The sequence below is a fragment of the Calliphora vicina genome, chromosome 4 (genome assembly GCF_958450345.1).
Source record: "Calliphora vicina chromosome 4, idCalVici1.1, whole genome shotgun sequence".
Lineage (NCBI taxonomy): Eukaryota > Metazoa > Arthropoda > Insecta > Diptera > Calliphoridae > Calliphora > Calliphora vicina.
Window position 1 is genome coordinate 86,400,590 of NC_088783.1, and position 25,155 is coordinate 86,425,744.

At 31.7% G+C, this 25,155-nt stretch overlaps 2 protein-coding genes across 2 annotated transcripts; one reads left to right on the plus strand and one right to left on the minus strand.

Moving 5' to 3' along the window:
* Window positions 1–529: 529 nt before the first annotated feature.
* Window positions 530–8,108, plus strand: nod (no distributive disjunction). Its single transcript, XM_065509800.1, has 11 exons — window positions 530–667; window positions 728–916; window positions 980–1,190; window positions 1,468–1,854; window positions 2,638–2,792; window positions 4,441–4,649; window positions 4,713–4,883; window positions 4,941–5,214; window positions 5,276–5,883; window positions 7,583–7,667; window positions 7,747–8,108. The coding sequence occupies exons 1-11, from the start codon at window positions 551–553 to the stop codon at window positions 7,762–7,764; spliced, it is 2,424 nt and encodes an 807-aa protein (XP_065365872.1). The 5' UTR covers window positions 530–550; the 3' UTR covers window positions 7,765–8,108.
* Window positions 2,786–4,377, minus strand: pkm (Pinkman). The gene is made up of 4 exons (XM_065509799.1): window positions 4,001–4,377; window positions 3,415–3,942; window positions 3,184–3,356; window positions 2,786–3,120 (listed from the first exon to the last, which is right to left on the minus strand). Exons 1-4 carry the CDS (start codon window positions 4,292–4,294, stop codon window positions 2,844–2,846), a joined length of 1,272 nt encoding a protein of 423 aa, XP_065365871.1. The 5' UTR covers window positions 4,295–4,377; the 3' UTR covers window positions 2,786–2,843.
* Window positions 8,109–25,155: the final 17,047 nt, after the last annotated feature.

Here is a 25,155-nt window from a genome sequence, read left to right on the forward strand (position 1 = left end):
TAGTTTCTTGGTGTAAATACAATACAAATTTATAAATACCTAATAAATTAATTTTGAACTAATAAGATTCCGAACAAATCTAGATCACTGTAACATTTTATATTTTCTTAATATTTTTTCTGCTAATATTCGCATTTCCTCTATTGCAACCCTTATCGTTCAGAGAGCTATCGACAACAAACAGAAATTAAAATACAAGTTCATTCGATGATCTACATTTATGACTAATATTTTTCATCCAGAACCAATTTTAACATGAAATTGTAAGATTTTTTAAAATATATTGTCGATCACTCGATATATGTATACAGATTTTATTATAAAATCAATATACAATAAAAATGCGTATCGTGTAATAGTACCTTAAATAGCATCACTGATAATATATAAATATTTCTATTTTACAAACACCTCCATTAATGTTTTATATACTGAAGCTGAGTGTTATGGCAATAAAATGAAAACATCAAAAAGGACGCCAGCAGAAATTTGAAAATTTATAAATTTTATTATTAATAAGTGGAATAATTAATTGAATAAAACAATAGAAATGAACAACACAAATGAAAACAGTGCGGTGAAAATAGCTGTGCGCGAAAGGCCAGCTAGAGAACATTTAAAAAACAATTTGCAAACCAGTGTTATTACTTATCATCCAAATGGAAATGTAAGACAAGTGATAATTAAAAAAAAAACAAATTTTTATTAATGTATATTATATTTTAAGAACCTAATTGTAAACGAATCAGTTTTTACATTTGATCATGTTTTGGGTCCATCCGTAACACAAGAGGAAATTTTTGATAATTTAATTAAGCCGCTGGTGGTCAACCTGAAGCTGGGATTCAACTGTACAGCCTTGGCTTATGGTCAAACGGGAACTGGTAAATCTTACACTATGGGACTGGATTCTAAAGTAAATTTTATTAGTTGTGCTTTTAAATAAAGGTTTAGAATTAATGTGGAATATTTTATTTAGAGTTTTGATGGAGAGGATGTTGGAGTTATTCCACGCTGTTTAAAAGAAATATTTTCCTCTATTGATGTAAGTACAGAAAAGCAGGCAGATAATCAAAATCTCAATAGTCCATCTAAGAAAGTGGAGATATCAGCCTCATTCATTGAAATTTACAATGAAAAAGTTTACGATTTATTGGGAGAAAATACAAACGAACCCATAGTTGCCAAAGGTATGTATTAACTAAAAGAAACGAATTAAATATTTATATTTCTGAAAACATTTAAATCAAAATAAAAGTCTAGAACTAAATATTCCACCTAATCCGAAACTTTTAAATGATTTTTTTACTTATTAGTTTTGGTTTCGACATTCGGCCAAATTATCCAAAAATTATTTTTCTGTAGATTAGGTATTTTATTTATATAAAATAAAAATTACAAACAGGTATATATATATACCTGCACTTAAAGCATGTATAAGCACTTTAATTAATTAATTAATTTTAGGTTACAAATACACTGGAGGAACACGCAAACCTTTAAATAATCTCGATGACTGTTACGCTATATTAATTCAAGGCAATAAAAACCGACATGTACGTCCCACCAAAATGAATTTGCAAAGTTCACGTTCTCATGCCATATTCACAATACACGTTCGTTCCAGAATACAAAACGATAATGGTGACGAATCCATAACAACATCGTGCATGAACATTGTTGATTTAGCTGGATCTGAAGGTGTTAGGCGTACGGGACATCAAGGTGTAGCAATGTCTGAAGGAGTTCATATCAATCAAGGATTACTATCAATTGGCAAAGTTTTGCAGGCAATGACCACAGGGAGTAAAGTAATACCATATCGGGACAGTGTTTTAAGTTCTGTTTTGCAAGGTAAACAAATGTTCACATCATAATCTAGATATTTACTTATATAATTTTCTTCAAAAATTAAATTTAATAATATTTTTCACGAATTGTTTGTAAAAAAAAGTTTTTGATTTTGCAAAAAAAAAGTAATTTTTTTTTTTATTTTCTTTTAATTTGTTTTTCGAAATATTTGGGAAAAATTTGACCCCCCTAACTCAGAGAGTTCTTGATCTTGTTGAAAAATTGTGTGTAAATTACTATCAAATAGGACTTAACCTTGGTGCAAGTTTCATCTGCTGTAAAAGTTAGTTCACTTGTCATGAAATCCCCCATTGAATTTAGTATACGAGACAAAATTCAAACGAAAAATAATTTTTAAAATCTTGTTTTTATGCTCAAACATTTGTATATGGCTCTAGTTCAATTTATTATAATTATTCTGTAATAATAAATAAGAATACCATTGTAAAGTAATTTAAGAGAATTGGCAAAATTGGAATGCATTTTCTACCCTGCCAATAGCGTCATCAACAATCTTTATTGTCAAGGTCTATTGTAAATATCATCTATTTAACTTGCCATTATTGGGAAACAGAATATGGGAAGCCAAAGTCAAATGTATTTATTTTTTATGTTTTTTGTTAGTTAAACGAACTTTACTTATGTTTACAATGTCTGTAAATTACAGAGTAATTATAATAAAATGAACTTGAGCCAAATTAAAATTTACTTTCAAATTATGTAAAATATTACCAAAAATCTATAATTTTATTAAGAATATTATTTTTATATTTTTTTTTTGCGTAGAATCCTTAAATTCAAATTCATATCTGACACTATTGGCATGCATTAGTCCTCATCGTGAAGATTTAAGCGAAACATTGTCGACATTGAGATTTGCCCAAAATGCCAAACAGTTGAAAAATACTCCAGAAATAAACAATATTATAGCTGATATAAAGGTAAGTGCTTAGAAATTATGACTACATAATAATATTTTAAAACTACACAATTTAAATCAAATTCCAATCAATGGAATCCATAATTATACCACGTAATCTTTCATTAAATAGTATAGACTTTGCACCAACAAAGCCAGCTTCCATTGCATCAGTAGAATGGCCAGCGGAAACCTTTTCACTTAGTTTTTCCAAATCTGGTACATCTTCGCTTTTGGTTGTAAGTATGGGTAGAACAATCATACCAAAGAGAAGACCAATGGCACCTTTCTTCTTAAATTCTCTGTTAAAAGCAGAGCAAGAATAAAGTTTTTCTGGATCCGAATCCAATCTGTTAAAAAATATTTATAAATTCATAAATAAACTACATATTAGATATTTTTAAGTTAAGTACTTTTTGATGTGTTCCTGAACAGCACAGTGATAACCATGCAGAACTTGTTGAAAATGTTGTTTTCGAAATTCTCTGGTAGTGCTTGACATTAAAAAGTACATGATATCGATAATTGGTGAAGAGTAACGCATTATCTGCCAGTCAATGAGGCGGGCATCAACAACTTTACCATTCTAATGAAAAAAAAATTACATTTTTTTATTTGTATGAATTTGTAAATGGAAAAGCTACCTCCTGTTTAAACATAACGTTATTTATCCAACAATCTCCGTGACATATTACAGAATACGGTTCACTTGTGTTGGAATCCAATAGGGTTAACATCAACTCATAAAATGTGCCACTATTAAAATACTCATTCAATTTGTCCCAATAAGCTTGTTCATGTTCCTTGTCTATACTCTCTAAAGCACTTCGCTTTAGGCTTTCGAAGTAATCATTTAACTGAACATCATTTTTGCGTTGTTCAAATATATCTGAGATATTTTTGAAACTATTAATTTTTTCTGGTATTTGATCTTTCATAGCTAGTGACGTTGCATGCAATTTAGCATAAATTCCCATTATATAGACGACATGATCAAGTGTAAGAGGCTCAAATCGATTATGCATAAAAAACCCTTCAACTTGCAAATCATTCATACAAATGGTTTCGTCGAATTCCTCTGTTGACGTGAAGTAACATTGAGGGTATTCAAAAAAACGATCGCTTACATCCAGACCCTTTGATTTTTGAAAGTCCTCAACTAACGGAAGAAACTAAACAAATATAGATGTAGTTAATTAACAGTAACATACTATCTTCAGTAGATTTTACCTTTTCGTATGCTAAAGCTTCTCTTAAAAAACCGGCTCTAGCAAAAAACTGGTTTCGTTGTAGTAGATTTGAGGGAGGAACTTTAAGTATTACACTTTGCTTATTAGCATTATCATTGTGCGTTTTAATTGTTACACGGTAAACTACTCCCATATAGTTGTCACCTTTTTTAGCAGCTCCTTTAATTTGATAGTTATATTTCTGGTGGCCATATTTTGCATCCAAAAATTTTTTAAGAATTTCAACAACAGCCGGAGAAATCTCGCTAGATGTATCCTCTTCTGAATGCTCCATTATTCTAAATTAATAAATTCAAATAAAACTTGATCATATTGATTTAAATACTGTTTTAGAATTTTATGAAATTTGATACTAACCGCAATGTTTTTTATGTAAACTTACATATGCATGCATTTATTATTATATTTTTTTTGTTTTAGAAAAATGCCAAACTAAAGCAGACACCTTATAAACCGAAACCTATGCAGATAACTAATCCAAGAGTTACACCTCTAAAACGTTCATATTCTACGCTATATGGCACACAAGCAAAATCAGCAGTAAAAAGTAATACATTTTGCACTCCGAAAAAACAACGGGTAGAGGTAAATAAATGCAATCAAACTGAAATATCCAGCAATTACAAAAGGTAAATAACTTAGTTTATTAAATCATTGGCATAGTCATTTCAATAAATGTAAACTATTTCTAGACCAAAGTTATCAAATTTGGCCATGAATTTGCCAAAAATGGGTCAATTAGAATCGACTCATAATCGTGAATCTATGTTCAACCGGAGTTTAGATTCAAATGGTTCCTTGCTAAGCTTAAACATATCTTCCTCAACTGCTGTCGATGGGCATGCGTACAAAAGGAACACAAAGTAAGATTAATAAAAATAAAAAAAGAGAACGAACATTTAAAGTTTTTATTTATTCAGTTATAGTCCAATTATACGGAAATGTATTGCAGAGTTGAAGACTGATTTGGAAGATAACCTGATGAAAATGCTACAAAAAAATCTACACACACTAGTGCCTCAAACTCCTGCCGCCGCACCCACTCTACAAAACCAAACTGTCCTGCCCTCCACAATACGACAGGAACTTAAAAATATTATGAAAGAAGTTTTGTCTGAAAAAACTGCACATCCTAATTGTGAAGAAAATACTGCCCAAATTAATCCTTTGAAAACAAATGCCAAGTGTCAATTGGTAAGTAATTTATATTTTCTATCGTCTAAATAGATGATAAAAATTTTCTTTTTCTTTCAAGTTCAACATTAGTGATGAGCTATTTAAAATTCCTGAAATTCCTTCCGAATTACATAGACCAAAAACTTCAAGTCCAATTAATAATGCCCGAAACTCTTCGAAAGCATCGACATCATTCACACAAACTTTCTTTGCTGGTGCTACAAACTCGGATAAAACGGCATTAAATAAATCTATACGACGTTCCATTCGTATCTCTGGGAAGCAACAACATGACCAATCCTCAAGTATTTTCAATGATACCCCATTGGAAAATGCCAATCAATCACTACGTCGAAGTTCACGTAAATCTGTTTTACAAATGTATCATAGCAAACGTCGGAGCATACGTTTGGCCACGCACAATGAAAGTCTTCTAGCCGAAAATAAAGAAGATAATGTAAAAGTTTCTAAGACTGTAAAAAAAATAAATAAAACTACCAAAGGAAATGCAATAAATAACTCAATAATAGATGCATATTGTAATGGATCCACTTCAGCAAATGGCAAGACAAGTTTAACTAAACATCGCAAAGCAATTTTAGATCTGCTCAACAAAGGCTCTATGAAAGAATTGCAAATCTTACCTCAAGTTGGACAAAAAACCGCTTATCAAATAGTCACGCAGAGGTATGTACTGTTAAAAAACATTTATTAATTTTGTTTGTTATAAGTAGGTATATTTTGTTAAATAACATTTGAGAAGGTGGATGTGCCTAGAATTTGATATTATTTTTCAATGATATACATGCATACATTTTGTGGTTAAACTAATTTTTTTTTTTGCAATATTTATTTTCCTTCTATATAGTTCGTTTTGCATTCTAATATCAAATGAAGATCAAACATTCCACTTTATTTAGTTAATTTATTAGTTGGAGTAATAAAATTCATTAGTAGTTTTTTATTACAACTTAATTTCTTATGTTTAGTGCATTTGTTTTTATTTTTATTATTCACCTGGTTATATCACGAGTAACATAGTAGTTTTGTATTAAGTGTAAACTGCAGGGACTGTAAACAAATTGTTGTTTTAAAACTTAAATTTGAACAATACCACCAAGTTAGTGAGGGTATTGTGCGTTTGTGTTGATGTATTTGACGCCTCAAAATAACAGTCTCACACCCAACTCCATGTTGGGTTCAGGATCACTTTTTGAGTTTGATTTATAAAAATTGGTATCTAATTATTAATGCTAAATGGAGCCTATTGAATTGTTAGGTCTACCTTGCACCAATTCAAATGTAAACCCGGAATAGTGGTTTTGTCTTCATAAATGTTATTGATATATTGGTATCCTTATACAATTATGTAGGATGTTGTATAAAGACAGAGTATGGAAATTGAAGTCAAGTTTTATAAAAAAAAATATACCTTCTGCATAATGGTATGTTGCTGATACTCGAGAGAATGTTGTAGAAATGTTTAGGACCCAAAAGCAGAAAATTCTCCCAAAAAGTTTTTGGTAATGCAAGCAATATGCCAAAAGAAGCCAATCATTTGTTACAAAGGGCTCTATAAATACAGAAATTTACATTAAGGAATGTTTATAAAAAAGGTTGCTTCCATTCATAAGACTTTTTAATGTGTCCACTTATTTTTGGCCTGATTTGGCATCCTGTCACTATGGTAAGCAAAAACAATAATGTGGTATTTTTACCAAGAGAGGCAAATACTCCAAACTGCCTTGAGCAAAGGCCAGATCCTGTTAAAAGAGAATTATAGAGCACAAAGGTGTCCAAAAGTGTGGTAGATTTTAAATGGAGATGAACTGCCTATTCAAACAAAGTGACAGAAAGCCCTATAAAAACCTTAATGGAAGGGTTGCCGAAAAAGGTTCATAAATTCATCACTATTGATTAGAACTATCGTTTACTTTTGAAAACTTGTAAAGAGAGAGAGAGAGCAATTTTTGTCCAGTAAAAAAATATCAAGTTAGAAACACACAAATGTTGTAATTGTTCTATGTGCTATTTTTACTGTATGTATGCTATTTTTATTATACCCTACAATTAAATTAAATTTTGTTTACCTAAAAATATTTAAAAAAATTTATTTTAAAGTATAATTTGGTGAAGGGTATATAAGATTCGGCACAGCCGGATATAGCTCTCTTACTTGTTGTATGTATGAGATTTAACAGCGATTGTAGTTTTTTGGAAAAGGGCATTACTAATCAAATGTTTACAAACAGAAACTTACAAGTTTTTACAAATTGTTGTTCACGTACATTTATGGGATATTTTTTACTGAAAAGTACGCTAACACACTTATTCACAAATTTTTAATATTTCTACAAAAATAATTTCAATATTTTATTTATTCAAGAACACTTAACGGCAAATTCAAAAGTGTGGCTCAAGTTGAAAAACTACCCATTTGGCGTGGTAGCGCTTGGGAGAGATTCGCCCAGGTAAATTTAATAAACATACATTCAATTAAAATGTTTACATACTTTTACAACTTCATTTCTATATCCTTTTCTTTTTAAGGCAAATATGTTAATATAACAATCAGCAGTAATTTAACCAATAAGTAGGTATAACGAATTTTAAATATTGCAATATATGTACTTTCCCACACCCATCATATACTTTAGAGTGACACATGATTGTATGGCAGAGAAAATTACCATACTACTAAATTACCATCAACTCAGCAAACACTGCTGCTACAACAACAACAACAACCATACTACAACTAAAATTATTCTCTGGGTTGCTAAAAATAAAACAACATGGTCAATATTATCATATTCATTTTTTTACAGTCATACACAAATTTTTTAAAGCATTATTATTTTTTTTTTTTGTTAACTATACTAACTTTTAGTGATATAATAAATATAATATAACAAAATAATTAATAAAATTAAAAAAAAAATGTTTTATTTTCTTTATCAGATCAAAAATATTAAAAGTACAATACAAAAATTATAATTCTTGAATTTTAGTCATATTATAAAAATATTAATTTCAAATGAACTTCACATACAGTGTTAGGAAGATATCAGCAATTGTATAAGAGACTTCAAGTCTCTGATCTTTTGGGCCTTGGATCACTCTAAGGCAGCTAAGAACATTAAGCCACCGATAGAGGGTCAAAGTACGATAAGAATATATATAATGGTACATACTAGGGTATTCAATCGATTAACCGTTAATCGGTTAACCGATTAATTTTGGACGGTTAACTGTTCGAATAATTTGAAATTGCCGATTTTCAAATAAGAAATAAACCGATTAATTTGTGTCGATTAACCGATTAACCGAAATTCTTTTTTTTTGCACTTTTTTGCATTTATTTTTCCGTTTCAATTCAAATACAAATTTCAAATTAAAATTAGATATTTTTTAAACATGATTAGTGAGTATGTATAACAACTGACATATTTAATTTACATGTATGTATTTGAAACTTTGTTTGTATTTACATGTATAGACGAAACTTTTTTTTGAAATTAGTCTTTTATCATAACTAAACGAAACTATTAAATTAATAAAAATCTAAAACAATCAAAAAAAGAATATTCTTTATCATGCTTTTGATTTCTCCAACATATACAATCAGCGAGAGAGTTTTTTTTTCAAGAAAAGTTTTATTAAATCTAAAGAAAAAAATCGTTTAAATTATATTATTTTTATGAAAGATTATTTCAGAAGATCTCACTAAAACCCTAAAAAACTCACACATGCTCATTTGCTGCAACAACGTTATAATTCAAAAAAGTCGTTTCGAGAAAAACGTCTTTGAATATTTTATGACATTTTACTATTTCTTAAATAAATTTTCAACAAATCATGCGATTTCAGAAATATAAACAGAAGATGTTAATATCTTTCTAATCTGTATTTAACCAAATTTTCACTTATCAAATATACTAGAAAACATGAATTTTAATTTTGATGTTTACAACAAAAAAACACTCTCACACACAAAAAATAATTGACTTTTTTGAAAACTGATGAAACTATATGAAAGATTATAGAACAGCGTATATTTTGTATTACTCAGTTCATAAAACACGGATTTTGAGTTATGACGTTGTTGAAGCAAATATATGTTATGGCGATATGTTTATAAAAATGATCTCAAATACCTTATTTGCTGTTTTTTATGTTTATGTACACAAAATTCGTTGTTGTATTATCAATTTAAAATGAAAATATAAATTATTCGGTTAATCGAACAATTTTAAATTAACCGATTATTAACCGAATAATCTAAACCTCGATTAATTATTTGCTCGATTAACCGATTAAACCAGAAACCCGATTAATTGAATACCCTAGTACATACCTGGGCATGTAGTGCAAAGGATAATGCCATTGTCGAAGATCGATCAGTCGTCATCGCTCGCATTGTGAACGACCCGATGGACTTCGACAAAAACTGACAATTTATTCTGTGTAAGAACGCCCCGGTGCAAAGCGCCAATGCAAAAAGAGAAAGAAAGACACTTCATCGACACAGCAAATAAACAACATCAACTACAACAACAAAAAGTGAACAAAACCAACAAAAATAAATAAACAATTTAATTGTTAAAAACAAACAAACAAAAATAATTAAAATATTACAATTTAACATTGTAGAAAAGCAATTTACAATTGCTAAAATATAAAGAACATTTACAATAAAAACAATACAAATACATAAAAGTGCAACGCACAAACAAATACAAAAAAACATTATTCAATAAGGTGAATAAAGTTTATGAACGAAAAATGGGAACATACTTCATGTGAAATATTGATTCGCGATAGGGGTGAATAGTTAATTTTGTTCCTAACAGCTGTTTATTGTTTACATAATTCCATCTAAAACTTTCACAACAAGGGGAATTTTTTAACGTGAAGTTGATGAACGAAAATGTGAAATATTCACCCCTATAGGCAAAACATGTGAAATTTTTGTTCCCATTAAATATCCATTTCCCTCGAAGGGAAAATTACTATCGCGTTATTTTTTTTTTTTGTGGTTACGATTACTCCAATTCTCATTTCGGTAACACGAAAAACAGATGGAGGTTCTAGCGACCAGCACTAGAAAATTATTTGGCTGTCATAAGACAAACTGCCATCACCAATTATTTGATTAATCAATGTGTCAAATATTCATTAAATATTTACAGTGCCGAACTTAAGTATTGGCACAGGATGCTCATTGTACTTTAAGGTCGATTTAAAGGCCATATTGATGACATTTTTAATAAAAATATATATTTATCAGATAGATTGATGAATTTCCTACAAAATACCACCAAATTCATTTCAACAATTTTCCAATATTATTTAAAAATAATAAAAAGACGAAAAATTCCACAATTCCGTAGAACAAAACTATTGGCACACTTAACCAGATTCTTCAAATTTGATCGATCTATCCACTTTTTTTTTCTTTGAAAATGCGATTTTATCTTCTTTTATTTAACAGTTTTCGTTTCTAAAACTGTTAATGTCAATTTGTAAAAAATGAGCACAATAATTATCAATTTTGCTGAAAATGGCTAACAAAAAAAGGAAACAACAGAATCTGAGCGCAAAATCATCCTTCACTTGCACAATCAAGGAAAATCATATGCTGAGATTGTGGAGATTATGGAAAGAAGCCGTTTTACAATTTGGAGTTTCGTGGAACGTTTTAAGACAACATCAACACTTGAAAGTGCTAAACATACAGGTCGTCCTAGATTCTTAAGTGAGCGAAAATACAGCCATATAATCAAAAAGGTCAAGTTATGTCCAAAAATATCTTCAACACAGGTTGCTGCAGAGATTAAAGAAGAGTTTGGGAATGAAGTTCACGCAGCAATATCCAGAAGAGTGCTCCAGAAGACAAACTATAGTTGTCGTATTGCTAGGCGTAAACCATTTATTTCATCTGTGAACCAAAGGAAGCGTTTAGAATATGCCGTTTAGGAATTTACTTAAGCCACATGATTTTTAGCACCAAGTGCTATTCTCTGATGCAAACAAATTTAATATTTTCGCTCTGATGGCCGTCAAACGGTATAGAAAAAAACCAATAAGGAGCTGGAAAAACAAAATATTGCTTCAATAGTAAAACATGGTGCTGGAGTGGTAATTGTGTGGGGTTGTATGTCCGCTTCAGGGGTTGGAGAGCTGGTGTTCATTGACGAAATAATGGACAAAGTGAAATATACGGATACACCTCAGGAAAAGTGCAGAAAAGTTAAATTTACCATTTTCTTTCACTTTTCAACATGACAATGATCCCAAACATTCGGCCTATACTGGACGTATGTGGCTTTCATACAATATTTCGCATGTCCTACCACACCCTCCACAATCTCCGGATCTCAACCCAATAGAGCATCTGTAGGAAGAGCTAGATAAGCGAGTGAAAAAGGCATTAGTTGAAGAATGGCAAAGTATTGGGTTAGATATCACAAACAAGTTGGTGGATTCATGCCTAAGCTACTCGAGGCAGTTATAAAGCAAAAATCACTTGCAACTATATATTAAATTTTCCAATATTGCTTCCTAAATGAAATGTTTTTTTAGCTTTTAATGAAGTGTTCATTGAAATTAAGTATTTTTATGTAGTTTTGTTGTTAATAAATAGTGGTATTAAATTGTTGAAATGATGTTGTTTATATTTTGTAGGACATTCATCAGTCTATCTGGTAAATATATTTTTTTATTAAAAATCTCTACAATACGGCCTTTAAATAGTCCTTAAAGTACAATGAGCATCCTGTGCCAATACTTAAGTTCGGCACTGTATCTTGATTTCATTTATAAAAGTAATTAATTCCGCATATGAAGATGGTTTCTCAGCAATAAAAAAGTCAACAATGTCATATTTTAGAATTGTTGGATACTTCAGCTATTTTTCACACAAGGCATCTGGGAAAACTTTCATCTTCGCTAATGTGCTTCTACAGAATGAATGGCCAGTTAATAAACGATTTATTAGCTTGATCTCCAGAGGTTTATATACAATTTGCTTGTTCGAGAACCACCAACTCTACCAAAGTCTTTGCCTTTATCCAATTTTCGATTTTTGTAATCGTCGTTTCATTTAGATATTAGATCCCTTTCAATCATTTTCATTGCGTCCTTTAATGGAAACTTAATACCAAGTCATTATATGTAATGTTTGAGTGTCCAGGTATATAATGAAATTCTGCCATCTCAATGTTGCTATTGTTTATTAGTCGTATAATATTATGGATGAAATAGTTATCAGAATAATCTTTCTGCAATGCTAGAATTCCGCTTTTACTATATGATAGTATGGCAATTAATTTCAGTTGCGAACTCAATTGCCTTCTCAATAGCCAATAATTCAGCCGACATTGAGGAAAGTATGAAGTCGGTATAGTATAGTGTCCTTCCAGTACCCATATGGATGTAGGCTGCTCCTGATTTGCAATCTCCCACAGAACCATCAGTAAAAAGAACTTCAAAGTTGTTTGTATGAAGGTTATTTATTTTTTCCCAAAAAATTATTTTCGTGTTTGAGGTTGATTTAACTTGACCGTGATAAAATTCTTCATGAAATGATAATTTCGATGCATTCAATCGTGTCAAAATTAGGAATGCTGTCATTGGAAAATAAAGAAAATGCTGGTAATTTAAAAGCAAATACTTTAGCCAGTTCCTTGGCAGCGGAAAGTTGTGTTCTATATGTGGGCGGCAGTTCTGCTGCTGGATGGTATATTAAATGGACTGGTGTTGAACGAATTAAACCAAGACATCTTCTAAGATTGGAATTGATTGTGGTTCTAATTTTGTTCGATGCATATGACGATACATTAGCAATCGAAGATGCAGCATATTCAAGTTTCGATCGACTGTACACTTTGAAGAACTGTAGAGCCCTTGTAGGATGAATTCCAAATCTGCATCCACTTAAAATGTTCAAAAAGTCTTGCTGTGTTTGTAAACAATGTAATCAATGTGAGGTTTAATAGAATTTTTTGAAGAAATAACTTCCCAAATATTTTAAATCGATTACCTCATTTAGAGTTATGTCGTTGACTGAGATATTAAGACGAATGCGATTTGAATTGAAGCACATAATATTAGTCTTGTTATGGTTAATACGTTGTTCAATGTTTGTGCAAATATTTGTAAATTCTGATATCTTATTTATTTGCTTGTTCGAACGTTTCTGCATGTATTATCAAGAAGAAATCATCAGCAAATTGAAATAATTCACAATATTCATCCGAAATCCGATGGAATGATTTAGTAAATAAATTGAATAGAGTTGGGCTAAGGCCACTGCCCTGTATGAAACCTTTTCCTGTGGTAATAGAAGCTTCTCCCAATAATAGACTTAGGTTGCCCAGATAGGAATAGATCCATTTTATTACATGTGTATTAAAATTCATATTTTCCAACAAAGAACATAATAATTCCACATTAGTAGTATCATAGGCTTTTTCCAAATCCAAACAAGAAACATATTTTATTTATGACATCGTTGATGCAATTTGCAGTTGAACGATTCCTTCTAAATGCATATGACCTACCAGGGAGTAAGAAATTGCTAGATATGTGATCATCAATAATAACCTTCATCATCCCCTCAATACTCTTATAGAAGCATGGTAGTAGGCTTATAGGTCTAAAGTTTCGAATTTCCGATTGATTTAAATTGCGTTTTGGAATAGGCATTATTCTGATCCTTCTCCAGATTGATATTTTTAAAAGACAAATGTTTTTGCTCATTTACTTAGTGTAGGGTATTATATGGTCGGGCTTGACTGACCATACTTTCTTACTTGTTTCTCATTATAGAAGTAAACGAGTTATTTATACTTTCCAAGTTTTCATCCAATACTAACAAGTTAATGTCTTGTCAAGATAAGATTTCTTGGACGGTTCTGAGGTTGATGGTGGTATACATTTGGCAAATGAAACGTCAATGGCAGACTCAGAATCGTTGATGTTTCTTTTACTCCTCCATAACCATCAGCTCGATTTTTAAAAATAAAATTATAGTTTGCCAAACTGGTGGATGAGTTATCTGTTCGGTCAAAACATATTAAACACATAGTATTTGTAAAATTAAATAATTATATTTCCCTTTAATGAATTCATTATTTTAAATTCTTTGTCGCTCTTGTCGCATCCCTTTTGTACCTACATTTGCTTACACTTGTTTTTTTTATGCTAACCATAGTCTTAAGTAAATACATAAAATCTAACGGTATTGCATTCTTTGCATTCCTTTTAACATACATAACTTAAACACTTTTAACATCTACAATTTGAATCATTGTTAAAATAATCGTGAAACAATAAAGAGCAACTAAAAATAATTTGTGCACAAGTTTTTTATTTTTCAAAAACATTTTCGATATTTATGTTCACACATAAAATTGGCGACCGTGACAGGACAAAATAAAATAAAAATATAGTGGTTCTATCGTGGTTTAAAGAAAATAAAACAATTTAAAAAAAAAAAAACTAAACAATAAATTAAACAATCATAACCATTTCTATATTAAACTAAATAAAATATTGTTTGTTTTAATTCATACAAACTAAACTTAAATCATAAACATTATCGTGATTATTATCATCGTCGTCGTTTTTGCATTTCTTCAAGAAAGAATATTTATCATCATCATTATCGTCGATTGTGTAGTTCCCAGCAAGCAGCAGTTTTTCGTACAACATAATTATCATCACCAACAACATCATCATCGTATTCATCGCATTTGTTAGCCACCGTCCTCTTCTGTACATACAATAAAACATCATCTTTTAACAACAACAACATCGATTTCTCTTCGCAGAGTACTCTTAAATATTTCGAACAAGTAAGTGAAACAAATAAAATCATTTACACCGTCTACGCTCTTAATATATTTTTGTCTTTACATTGCACACACACACAAGCGTACATTGTGTTGGAGAATTCAAATAGTGTTGGCACTTATGAATAGTGTTGGCCCTTTTAAGTAACGATAGGCACATTTGCACAACGCATAGTACTACTGAAATTCTTTTGAACTTTTATTAATTTTGTGTCAACATTAACACTCTAATCAACTTTAACACAATTTGTATCAACTTTAGCTCAACATGAGTACTGATAAAGACAACATGAACAGCGATAAAACTGATTCTGGAGTTAGCACGCTTTCTTCTTTAAAGCAACAACGAACAACAATGAAACGAAATATTACGCAAATGAAAACCAAAATCGAAAAAGATGGAAGTACATCAGATTACACCATTCTTGAATGCCGACTGCAAATTCTCGAATCCTATTTCAAGCAAATAAGTCACATTCAAGCACAAATTGAAAAACTGGATGAATCTGATACCAATCGATCGGATATTGAAGAACTTTTTATATCTGCCAAGGCTCCTTTGGTAAGTTTTATGAATAATAAACGTGGTTCTTGTGATATCGAACAAAGTTTTTTGAATGCAACTCAACCATTGATTTCGCATCATAATCGATTGCCTCAAATCAAGTTACCCAAATTCGATGGAAAATATGCGGAGTTTTCAAGATTTATAAGTACTTTCAACACATTAGTTCACAACGAATCAAGCATTGCTACTATAGACAAATTCAACTACCTACTTAACTGCTTATCTGGTCAAGCATTGGCGGTTATTGAACCGTTTCAAGTCGTTGAGTCAAACTACCAAAAAGCTGTAGATAGCTTAGTAGAACGATACGATAATAAATCATTAATATTTATCGATCACATCAATTCATTGTTTTCGATAACTCCTATGACCAAACCAAGCGCTAGTTCGCTACGCTCAATTCTTGATAATGTTTCAGCCCTTCGCAGTTCGTTGCTCTCTTTGGGTTCTGAGTTAGATGTAATGAATGCCATTATCATACATATTGTTTTGTCCAAGATTGATGGAGAGTCCAAAAAAGTTTATGATGAAAAACAGGATTTTAAATCTCTACCATCATGGCAACAGTGTTTCTCAATTCTAACTCATCGTTTTCAATATTTGGAAAGCCGAAATGCGGAAGTGGACTCATTTCAACCTCATGACAATAAATCAAGGCAAATTCCCAAACGTACAGGGTCGTCGTTCGTTGTTTCAACTACATTTTGTGAATACTGCCAGTCTAAAGATCATTATATAGGAAGCTGTTCTACCTATTTGTCGCTACCGATTGCTCGTCGTTTCGATGCTGTTAAGTCCATAAAACTTTGTATAAATTGCCTTAGGAAAGGCCATTTCATTTCTCAATGCCCATCTAAATCCCGTTGTCGCACTTGTCGGATATCGCACCACACAACTTTACACAATCCAGATTTTCAATCAACAACTAATTCAAACACTTCTTCAAATCAAAACCAATCTAATTCAAACTCGCAGCTTCAGCATAACTCCACTTCAAATTCATCATCTCAGCAACCACATTATTCGTCTTTTCGACCATCATCGTCTTTGTCGCAACAATCAGTGTTACCAACACAGGCCAATCCAGCCTCTACTCATCTTACAAAATTTTCGTCATTTCTTACAACTTCGTGCCGTATAAATTTGCTTCCAACAGCTATTGTTTTCGTTAAAGACTCATTCGGCAGTCTACAACCTCTTCGTGCCCTCGTGGACTCCTGTTCAGAAGTCAACCTTATAACTCAAGAATCTGTAAATCGTCTTCGTCTAAAGCAAACTAAATCGACTCAAGAAATTTCTGGCGTATCGGATATCCGTACCCAATTAAAATCTATAGTTACAGCTACAATTAGATCAAGAGTCTCCGATTTTGAGTGGACAACATGTTTTCTGGTAACAAAATCGATTTCATCTCAACACCCAGCAGAAAAAATAAATACAACAAATTGGAACATCCCCAATGGCCTGGAATTAGCAGACCCACAATTCCACATACCTCAGCGTATTGACATGTTATTTAGCTCTGAGATTTTTTTTGAGTTGCTCCTCGATGGCAAAATTTCACTCGGAGCTGGACTACCTAATCTCATAAACACATCCCTTGGGTGGATCATTGGTGGCAGCGTAGATTCTCAACGTTCAGAACGTGCGTTATCATGTAATGTAATTACAAAAGGTGAGGATCTGAACTCATTACTAAAAGCTTTTTGGGAAATTGAAGAATTCAATCAACGTTCACCTGTCCTCACAGAAGAAGAACAACAGTGTGAAGACCACTTCGTTAAGAACACTAAATTTGATGCTGATGGAAAAGTTCAGGTTTATCGGTCGACGTGGTATCCCCCAGAGGCTGTATTGTGACAACGCAACAAACTTTGTTGGTGCCAGCTCTAAACTTCAAGATTTAAAACAACGCTTTTTCGATGATTCTAATATCAAGGAACTAATGCACTACAGTACAATCACAGGATTTAAATTTTCGTTCATTCCTCCTCGTTCTCCCCACTTTGGTGGCCTGTGGGAGTCCGCCGTCAAATCGACAAAAACAATACTCGTCAAGAACATGTCTCAAGCCAACTTAACATACGAGGAATTCCAAACGATCCTTGTCGAAGTAGAAGCCATTTTAAATTCTCGGCCATTGGTACCGAGATCTGATGATCCAAATGACGGTGAAGCACTAACACCTGCCCACATGTTAATTGGCTCTTCTTTGATGGCGCTACCTGACGAAAATCTAGACGGTTACAAAAATATAAACTACCTAAAGCGATGGCAACTAGTTACGTATCTCAAACAGCAGTTTTGGATACTATGGGTTCGTGACTACGTATTAAATTTGCAACAAAGAAGTAAGTGGCTCAAAGCTTGCGAAAACGTGAAAGAAGGCGCACTTGTTATCGTTCACGAAGACAATATTCCACCTCAGCATTGGCTCCTAGCTCGAGTAATTAAAGCTATCCCAGGTCGTGATGGAAAAGTACGAGTTGTGGACCTGAAGACATCAAAAGGGGTTCTCCGGCGGTCCATTCACAAAATTGCACCTCTACCTACCGATGCTAATTGAAAGTGCCTTTCAATGGGGGCAGTATGTTCGGTCAAAACATATTAAACACATAGTATTTGTAAAATTAAATAATTATATTTCCCTTTAATGAATTCATTATTTTAAATTCTTTGTCGCTCTTGTCGCATCCCTTTTGTACCTACATTTGCTTACACTTGTTTTTTTTATGCTAACCATAGTCTTAAGTAAATACATAAAATCTAACGGTATTGCATTCTTTGCATTCCTTTTAACATACATAACTTAAACACTTTTAACATCTACAATTTGAATCATTGTTAAAATAATCGTGAAACAATAAAGAGCAACTAAAAATAATTTGTGCACAAGTTTTTTATTTTTCAAAAACATTTTCGATATTTATGTTCACACATTATCTATTAACCATGTCTCGCATGACATACAGAAAGTAAAATTATAATTTTCCAGTACCATTTCCAAAGTTTATAGAAATGAAGGACTACGGCGTATCGCCGTTAGGTCCTATAATATCAATTATTTGGTTGTGAAGACTTCTTAAAAATTCCTTTTGATCTAATGTCAGGTTATAATTTACCCACTCGGCCATAAAGCCGTCTATTTTTAAATTTATATCAGCTAATGTTCTCTCTGCGATTGATGATTTAAGTTGCGATGTATTTACTGGATTAGTGTTGCTTCGATTCAGTTGTTGAGAAAACTTCTCTACATTGGTTGTTTTATGAGGATTGGAAAAGTTTCTATTAGGTTTACTATTAGTATAATTCGAATCTGTTGTCAGTTGTCGCCATTGTTCCATATTTTGTCTGGATTTTTCTGATTCTCTTTCACGATTCACATTTCTGCGAACTACCTTAGAAAATGGCATTACGTTATGTATAACAATCGCAGCCTCCTTGTTATTGTCCTGAAGTTTTGTATATGATGTGGTCGTTAAGGGAGGAAAGTTGTCATCAGCATCTTCTAGTGCGGCAAATCGATTTCCAAAAACACCTGAATATTATATACTTGCTTCACTAATGGAGAGATTTTCCAATGTCATGATTTTTTTGAAAGCATATACCTTAGTTCTAGCGGGATATAATTTCGAAGTAGGATGATGATTATTTTTGCAATTAGTACACATCATTTGACCACAAGGCTCAGTCTGCTCGTGTCTGTTGAAACAAATTCTGCAAACCTCAGTCTGTTGCCGACAATGTTGAGCAAAATGGTTAAATCTAAAACAACGGTAACATTGTGCGAACGAAATATAATGTTTTACTTTTATCTTAGTGAATTCGTAAGAAATTTCATTTGGAATTTCAAGTCCGTCAAAAATAACTTTGACTCTACCAGTAGCTATTTTTGTTTCTCCGTCATCCGAACTTTTTCTCTCAACTGGAATACATTTCAAAATGGGTACTGGTGAATAAACTGCTGCAAGGTTGCCAATTTAGCCATTTTCCGGCTAGTTCTAGCGATTTTATTTTCATTTAGCCATAAAAAAATGGCTAGATTTAATCTAGCCGGAAGATCTAGCCATTTTATTTTGTCTTAAGGCCTAGTTAGTTTGTACGTTCCGTTCCGTTCCGAATCAGCTGTTTTGTTTTTAGCATAGGGAAAGTTGTGTATGTCGTTAGTTTTTCTGTAACGTTGCCGTTCTGTTGCGGATGAATCTGTTGAAAACTGAATTTTGTCCGCAACTTAAGTGACAGCTAAAACAGCTGATATCATATATACACAAAAATGCCACCAATATGAAAGCAGTGGTGCCAACATTTGTGAAAGGGAAATATTTATTATTAACAAAAGAATAAAAAATATGATATTTTCAAAAAAACATGGAAATTTAATAAAATAAATATAAATTTCTTTTAATGTATGTACTATGTATGTAAAAATATTAGTTTAAATTAAATCATTAACAAAAAATATATGTATGTATTTATAAAAATGTTCACAATAATATGTTGAAGGTCTAAAACAATGATGTTCATTTCATTGTGCTTTCGCGCTGAGTAACAACACACATATTATTATTCTCTTTAAAGAGCATAACAAATGTCTCATTTTTTTAAGAAAATCATTAAGCATTGTTGTTGGTTGGTTTTTGGACGAAGCATAGCAAACACACGCGTTTCAATTACAATTGAACACAAAACAACAAAGTCAGAAATAAATAAAAAAATTGAGAGAATTTCGGCCGTATAATGTATATTCTTTTATATCCTTAAAATTTAAATTACATTCATTTAATAAATTGTTTATATCTGGCAAAAATTCTAAATCTAAACATTCTTTATTTTGTTCTTATTTTAAGTGTTTGACATTATGTTTGCTGGGTAGCCTTCTCACCAATACATCTTCATTTTTATTTTTGAACATCACTGGTCTAAAATTTAGACTCTAAATCAGCGAAATGCAATGAGCTCTCAAATGAGCTCTCTTGTTTTTATTTTCACATGTACGCAAGCACACACATTGTATAAAAACAGTCAGTCTCGCATGAGCATTGATAGAAGGAGGTTGTGTTACGCTTTTATGCTTGTTTATTTCATTATTTCAGCTATTTGTTTTTGCCAGAGAATAATTCTCAACTCATACAACTACAATATCTAAAAAGTGTAGTGGTGTGAGTTTGCATTTCGCTGGTCTAAATACAAAAAATAGTAACAAAATCACCAAGATGGTTTTTTGGTTATTATTTTAAAAACAGCTGATACGATCTTACGGAAAAACTAACTACAATATAACAGCATTCAGAACGGCACAGAACAGAAACGTTACAGAACGCAAAGACTAATGGAGCCTTTAGCCATTTTTATTTTATAATTTTCTTAAACATTTTTGGAATTTTTTAAAAATAAAACAATATTTTTTATCAAATGACAAAGAAACTTTTTAAACAAATTCGTCTAGTAATGATTTGATGAGAATATTATTGATTTTATGAAAACAGGCTTCGAAATTGTTTCCAAAGCAAACATATCAGGCATATTAATCCTTATCCCCATTTTCTCAATCTCTGGTTATTTTTTATGGTGACGATATACTGACAGTTCTCATACAAAAATTCTATTAACTGGAAGTATATCGTTACGAAAAACGATAACCGGAGATTGAGAAAATGCTAAACCCCATTAACACGAAGTCGGTAAAAATTATTTTTGAAAACTGTCAGTGTAAATGTAACACATAAGAAATGTAATATTTATGAATTTGTATTCAGTTATTTTTGGGTTTTAGCCATTTCTAGCCATTTTTAATTCAAAATCTAGCCATTTTCTGAGCTGAAGAGTTGGCAACCTTGAACTGCTGATTGGAATTCTTCCATAGACAAATCAGTTGGGATGTCGAAGATTAAGTCAATCTTCGATACAAAATGTGCGAAAATTTTTGACATGTAGCCATTTTCTTTTAATCTCATGTCATAAGCAAAGTCGTTTGCCAAGTTTCGGTTTTTGAAGGTCACCTTGCATCGGCCATAACCAATCTTTGTAACTTCTGTTATGCATTTAACATCTAACTTCCTTAATGTTCTGTTTAGTGATATTGCGTTTGTGGGTTTACGGGATCCAGTCGGATCCACCGTATCTACGTATACTATATAAGGATCTCGATGTTCATAATTATATTTATAATCAATACTTATCTTTTTTGCCATGGCAATGGCTGGTTCTGCCAAAATATTTAAATTTGAATCATCAACATGTTGGATGTCTGTGTCTTCTCGCATTCTCTTGGAATTTTTACTGGAATTGCTGCGTCTTCTAACGTTCCCAGAAGGTGGAAGTCTATCTCGACCATTCCGCTGCCCTCCAGGGGTTCAGGATCCCCACTATCCGACATATTCCTCAGAAGATTTTCCTTTCCTGTTTTAGCTTTTAGCTTTTTTTTTTCCTCAATAAAGAAAAATTACTCAGTAAACGATGCAAAAGATTAAAGTTTGTCAAAGAGTATGTTTCAAAAGTTAAATTTTTCGTTCGAGACTTGAAAAATGCGGGTTCCCATGAACTTTTCATTCACAATAGTTGGCTTTGTTCGTAACAGCTGGTTATTGTTTACAAAATTCCATCTAAAATTTCCACAACATGGGGAATTTTTTACGTGAACAAAGTTGATGAACGATAAAAGGGAATATATTTCATGTGAAATGTTGTTTCGCGATAAGAGTGATTATTTTGAAAATATTGTAAAAATTAGTTTTTTCACGCATTCAATAAAAAACAAGTAAGAAAGTATGGTCGGTCAAGCCCGACCATTTAATACCCTACACTAAGTAAAAGAGCAAAAACATTTTTCTTTTAAAATTTCAATAATTTATATTTTTGAGTGATTTTCGGAAGTGGGCCTTATATGGGGGCTATGACCAATTATGGTCCGATCACCATGAAATTAGGTCCTGTGATTTGTGTCTATATGAAAATTTACTATGTTGAATTTTGTGAGTATACCAACATTTTTAAGCGATTTATGCACGTTAAAGTGATTTTCGGAAGCGGGTCTATATGGGAGCTATGACTAATTATGGACCGATCGTAACAAAATTTGGTGACATGAATTTTGTATATATAAAACTTATTTGGAGCGGAATTTGTGGAGATACATTTATAAATTAAATATTTATGACCGATAAAGTCCAATTTCGGAAGGACATTTGTATGAGGGCTAGGTGAAATAATGGACCGATTTCAGCTAGTTTCAATAGGCTTGGGCCGAAAAAATAATATGTACCAAATTTGATCGAAATATCTTCAAAATTGCGACCTGTACTCTGCGCACAAGGTTTACATGGACTGCCAGCCAACCAGACGGACGGACGGACATCATTTAATCGACTCAGAAAGTGATTCTAAGTCGATCGGTATACTTTAAGGTGGGTGTTAGACTAATATTTTTGGGCGTTACAAACATCTGCACAAACGCATAATACCCTCCCCACTATGGTGGTGTAGGGTATAAAAAGCACAGAGTATTTATTGTTCATCGAATTCAGTGTTACTTTGATATTTCGGTTGTTTGGTCAGAATATTTAGTCAAAAATATTCGATTTCCAAAAAATTTACACGAAACAAAAATGTTTATCATAGTTATTTTTAATGCCAACCGCCACGGTGCACAGTGGTTGTACTTGTATAGAAGAGAGTGACAAAAATAGTAAGAATAAAGATATAGTCATAAAACTTACACACTATATTAGTGATGATATTAAAACGATATTCTGAGAAAATGGGCGTGGTTATATGCACATACCCCCCATTTTTTATATTTAAAATATTAAGAATACTCGTATTTGTATTTTTACAGGAATAGTCTTCAAAAAATTAGTTGAGGCTACCTTAGAGTAGTGCTAGCTACTGTCGATATTGTCCACAATCGATATTTATCGATAGATTTCAATTTAATATCGATAGTACTATCGATTTAGAACAAAAGCTTTTAAATCGAATTACGAAACTCCAAAGGCTATCTAGGAAGTGATGAAGTTATTTCTTAAATTGGGATTTGTAATTTAGGCAGAATAAAATACATAGTAAACTGTTTTTGTAATTACTTATAATAATTGAAATTTTGCATTTTTAAAAGGCGCTAAATCTATTAAAAACTCTAACCCCTATTTTCTAAATCTCTGGTTATTTTTTATCGTGACGATAAATTGACAATTCTCATACAAAAAAAAATGTTAATTGGAGGTTTATCGTTACGAAAAATGAAAACCAGATATTGAGAAAATGGGGGTAAGAAGATAAACAAACATTTGCTTTTATGTGATGGTTTTTATTCCAAATGTCTAGAATTCTTTTACATGTTTGAATAATTCACAAAACTTATCCACACCGCCTTTAAAATCAATTGGTCCATTCACAAGGTCTCTTATCATGTCATATTGTCACAATGTCCTAATATTTCACAATGGTTTTTATTGTTTTTCAAGTAAAAAGTGTCTTAAATAATATTAGTACTCTGTATGCTATGTTTATTGTGTTATCGTAACCAACCAGTAGAGACCTTCGCCGAATGCCTAAGTGTCGGTTAAGCCGAGCTGTCGAGTCAAGATATATTAAGACATTATGACAATATGACTGATAAGAGACCTTGTGAATTGACCAAATATGTTTAAGTACTTCGTCAAACCCTTGCTGGGCTTTCACTAAATTTGAATCCTCTTTATTCCAAATTGCAAAAATGTAGAAGCGTGCAAATATGCATTGATGAGACGTTTCTATGATAATGACTAATCGGGTTTCTGGTTTAATCGGTTAATCGAGGTTTCGATTTAATCGAAATCAATTTTAAATTTTTCGATTCAATTTTAATTTAAAAAATATGGTATATGAGATTATTTTGAGATCTTGTGAAATAATCTTTAAAAAAAGAATATAATTTAAATGTCTCCCCTTCTTTTGTTTTAATAAAACTTAACTTTCTCACTGATTGTAGATGTCGGTAAAATTGAAAGTAAGGCATGATAAAGAATATCCAATTTCTCAGTTCTTTTTTACAATTGCCTAAGCATATAAAATGCTCCATTATTTAGATTTTGAATACTTTTAATAGTTTCATTAAATTCTGATAAAAGACTTCATGTATCCCTCCGACTCATTAGACAAAGCTAATCATAGAACATTTCAGAAAAAATTTCATTTCCATAGTTTCAGTCATAGAGAACATAGAGCGGAAACTCGAAAAAAACTCAAACAAAAAAAATTACTCAAAAAAGTTACACATACGATCGGTCAATAATTAGTCATAGCTCCCATATAAAACCCGCTTCCAAAAATCACTTTAACGAGCATAAATCTCTTAAAAATGTTGGTATACACATAAAATTCAACGCAAATAACTTTCATGGCGATCGGTCCATAATTAGTCATAGCTCCCATATAAGACCCTCTTCCAAAAAAAAAATTATTGATATTTTAAAAGAAAAAATTATTTTGCTCATTTACAACAAAAATCGAGATAACTGCATTTTTTTTCTTTGTAATCGATGTATTTTTACTTAT

Coding starts and splice junctions, on each gene's coding strand:
- nod (XM_065509800.1), top strand. CDS start 551: ATGAACAACACAAATGAAAACAGTGCGGTGAAAATAGCTGTGCGCGAA. Junction 668..727: donor CTTATCATCCAAATGGAAAT/GTAAGACAAGTG, acceptor TTATATTTTAAG/AACCTAATTGTAAACGAATC. Junction 5,884..7,582: donor TATCAAATAGTCACGCAGAG/GTATGTACTGTT, acceptor TATTTATTCAAG/AACACTTAACGGCAAATTCA.
- pkm (XM_065509799.1), bottom strand. CDS start 4,294: ATGGAGCATTCAGAAGAGGATACATCTAGCGAGATTTCTCCGGCTGTT. Junction 3,943..4,000: donor AAGCTTTAGCATACGAAAAG/GTAAAATCTACT, acceptor ATATTTGTTTAG/TTTCTTCCGTTAGTTGAGGA. Junction 3,121..3,183: donor GTTCAGGAACACATCAAAAA/GTACTTAACTTA, acceptor ATTTTTTAACAG/ATTGGATTCGGATCCAGAAA.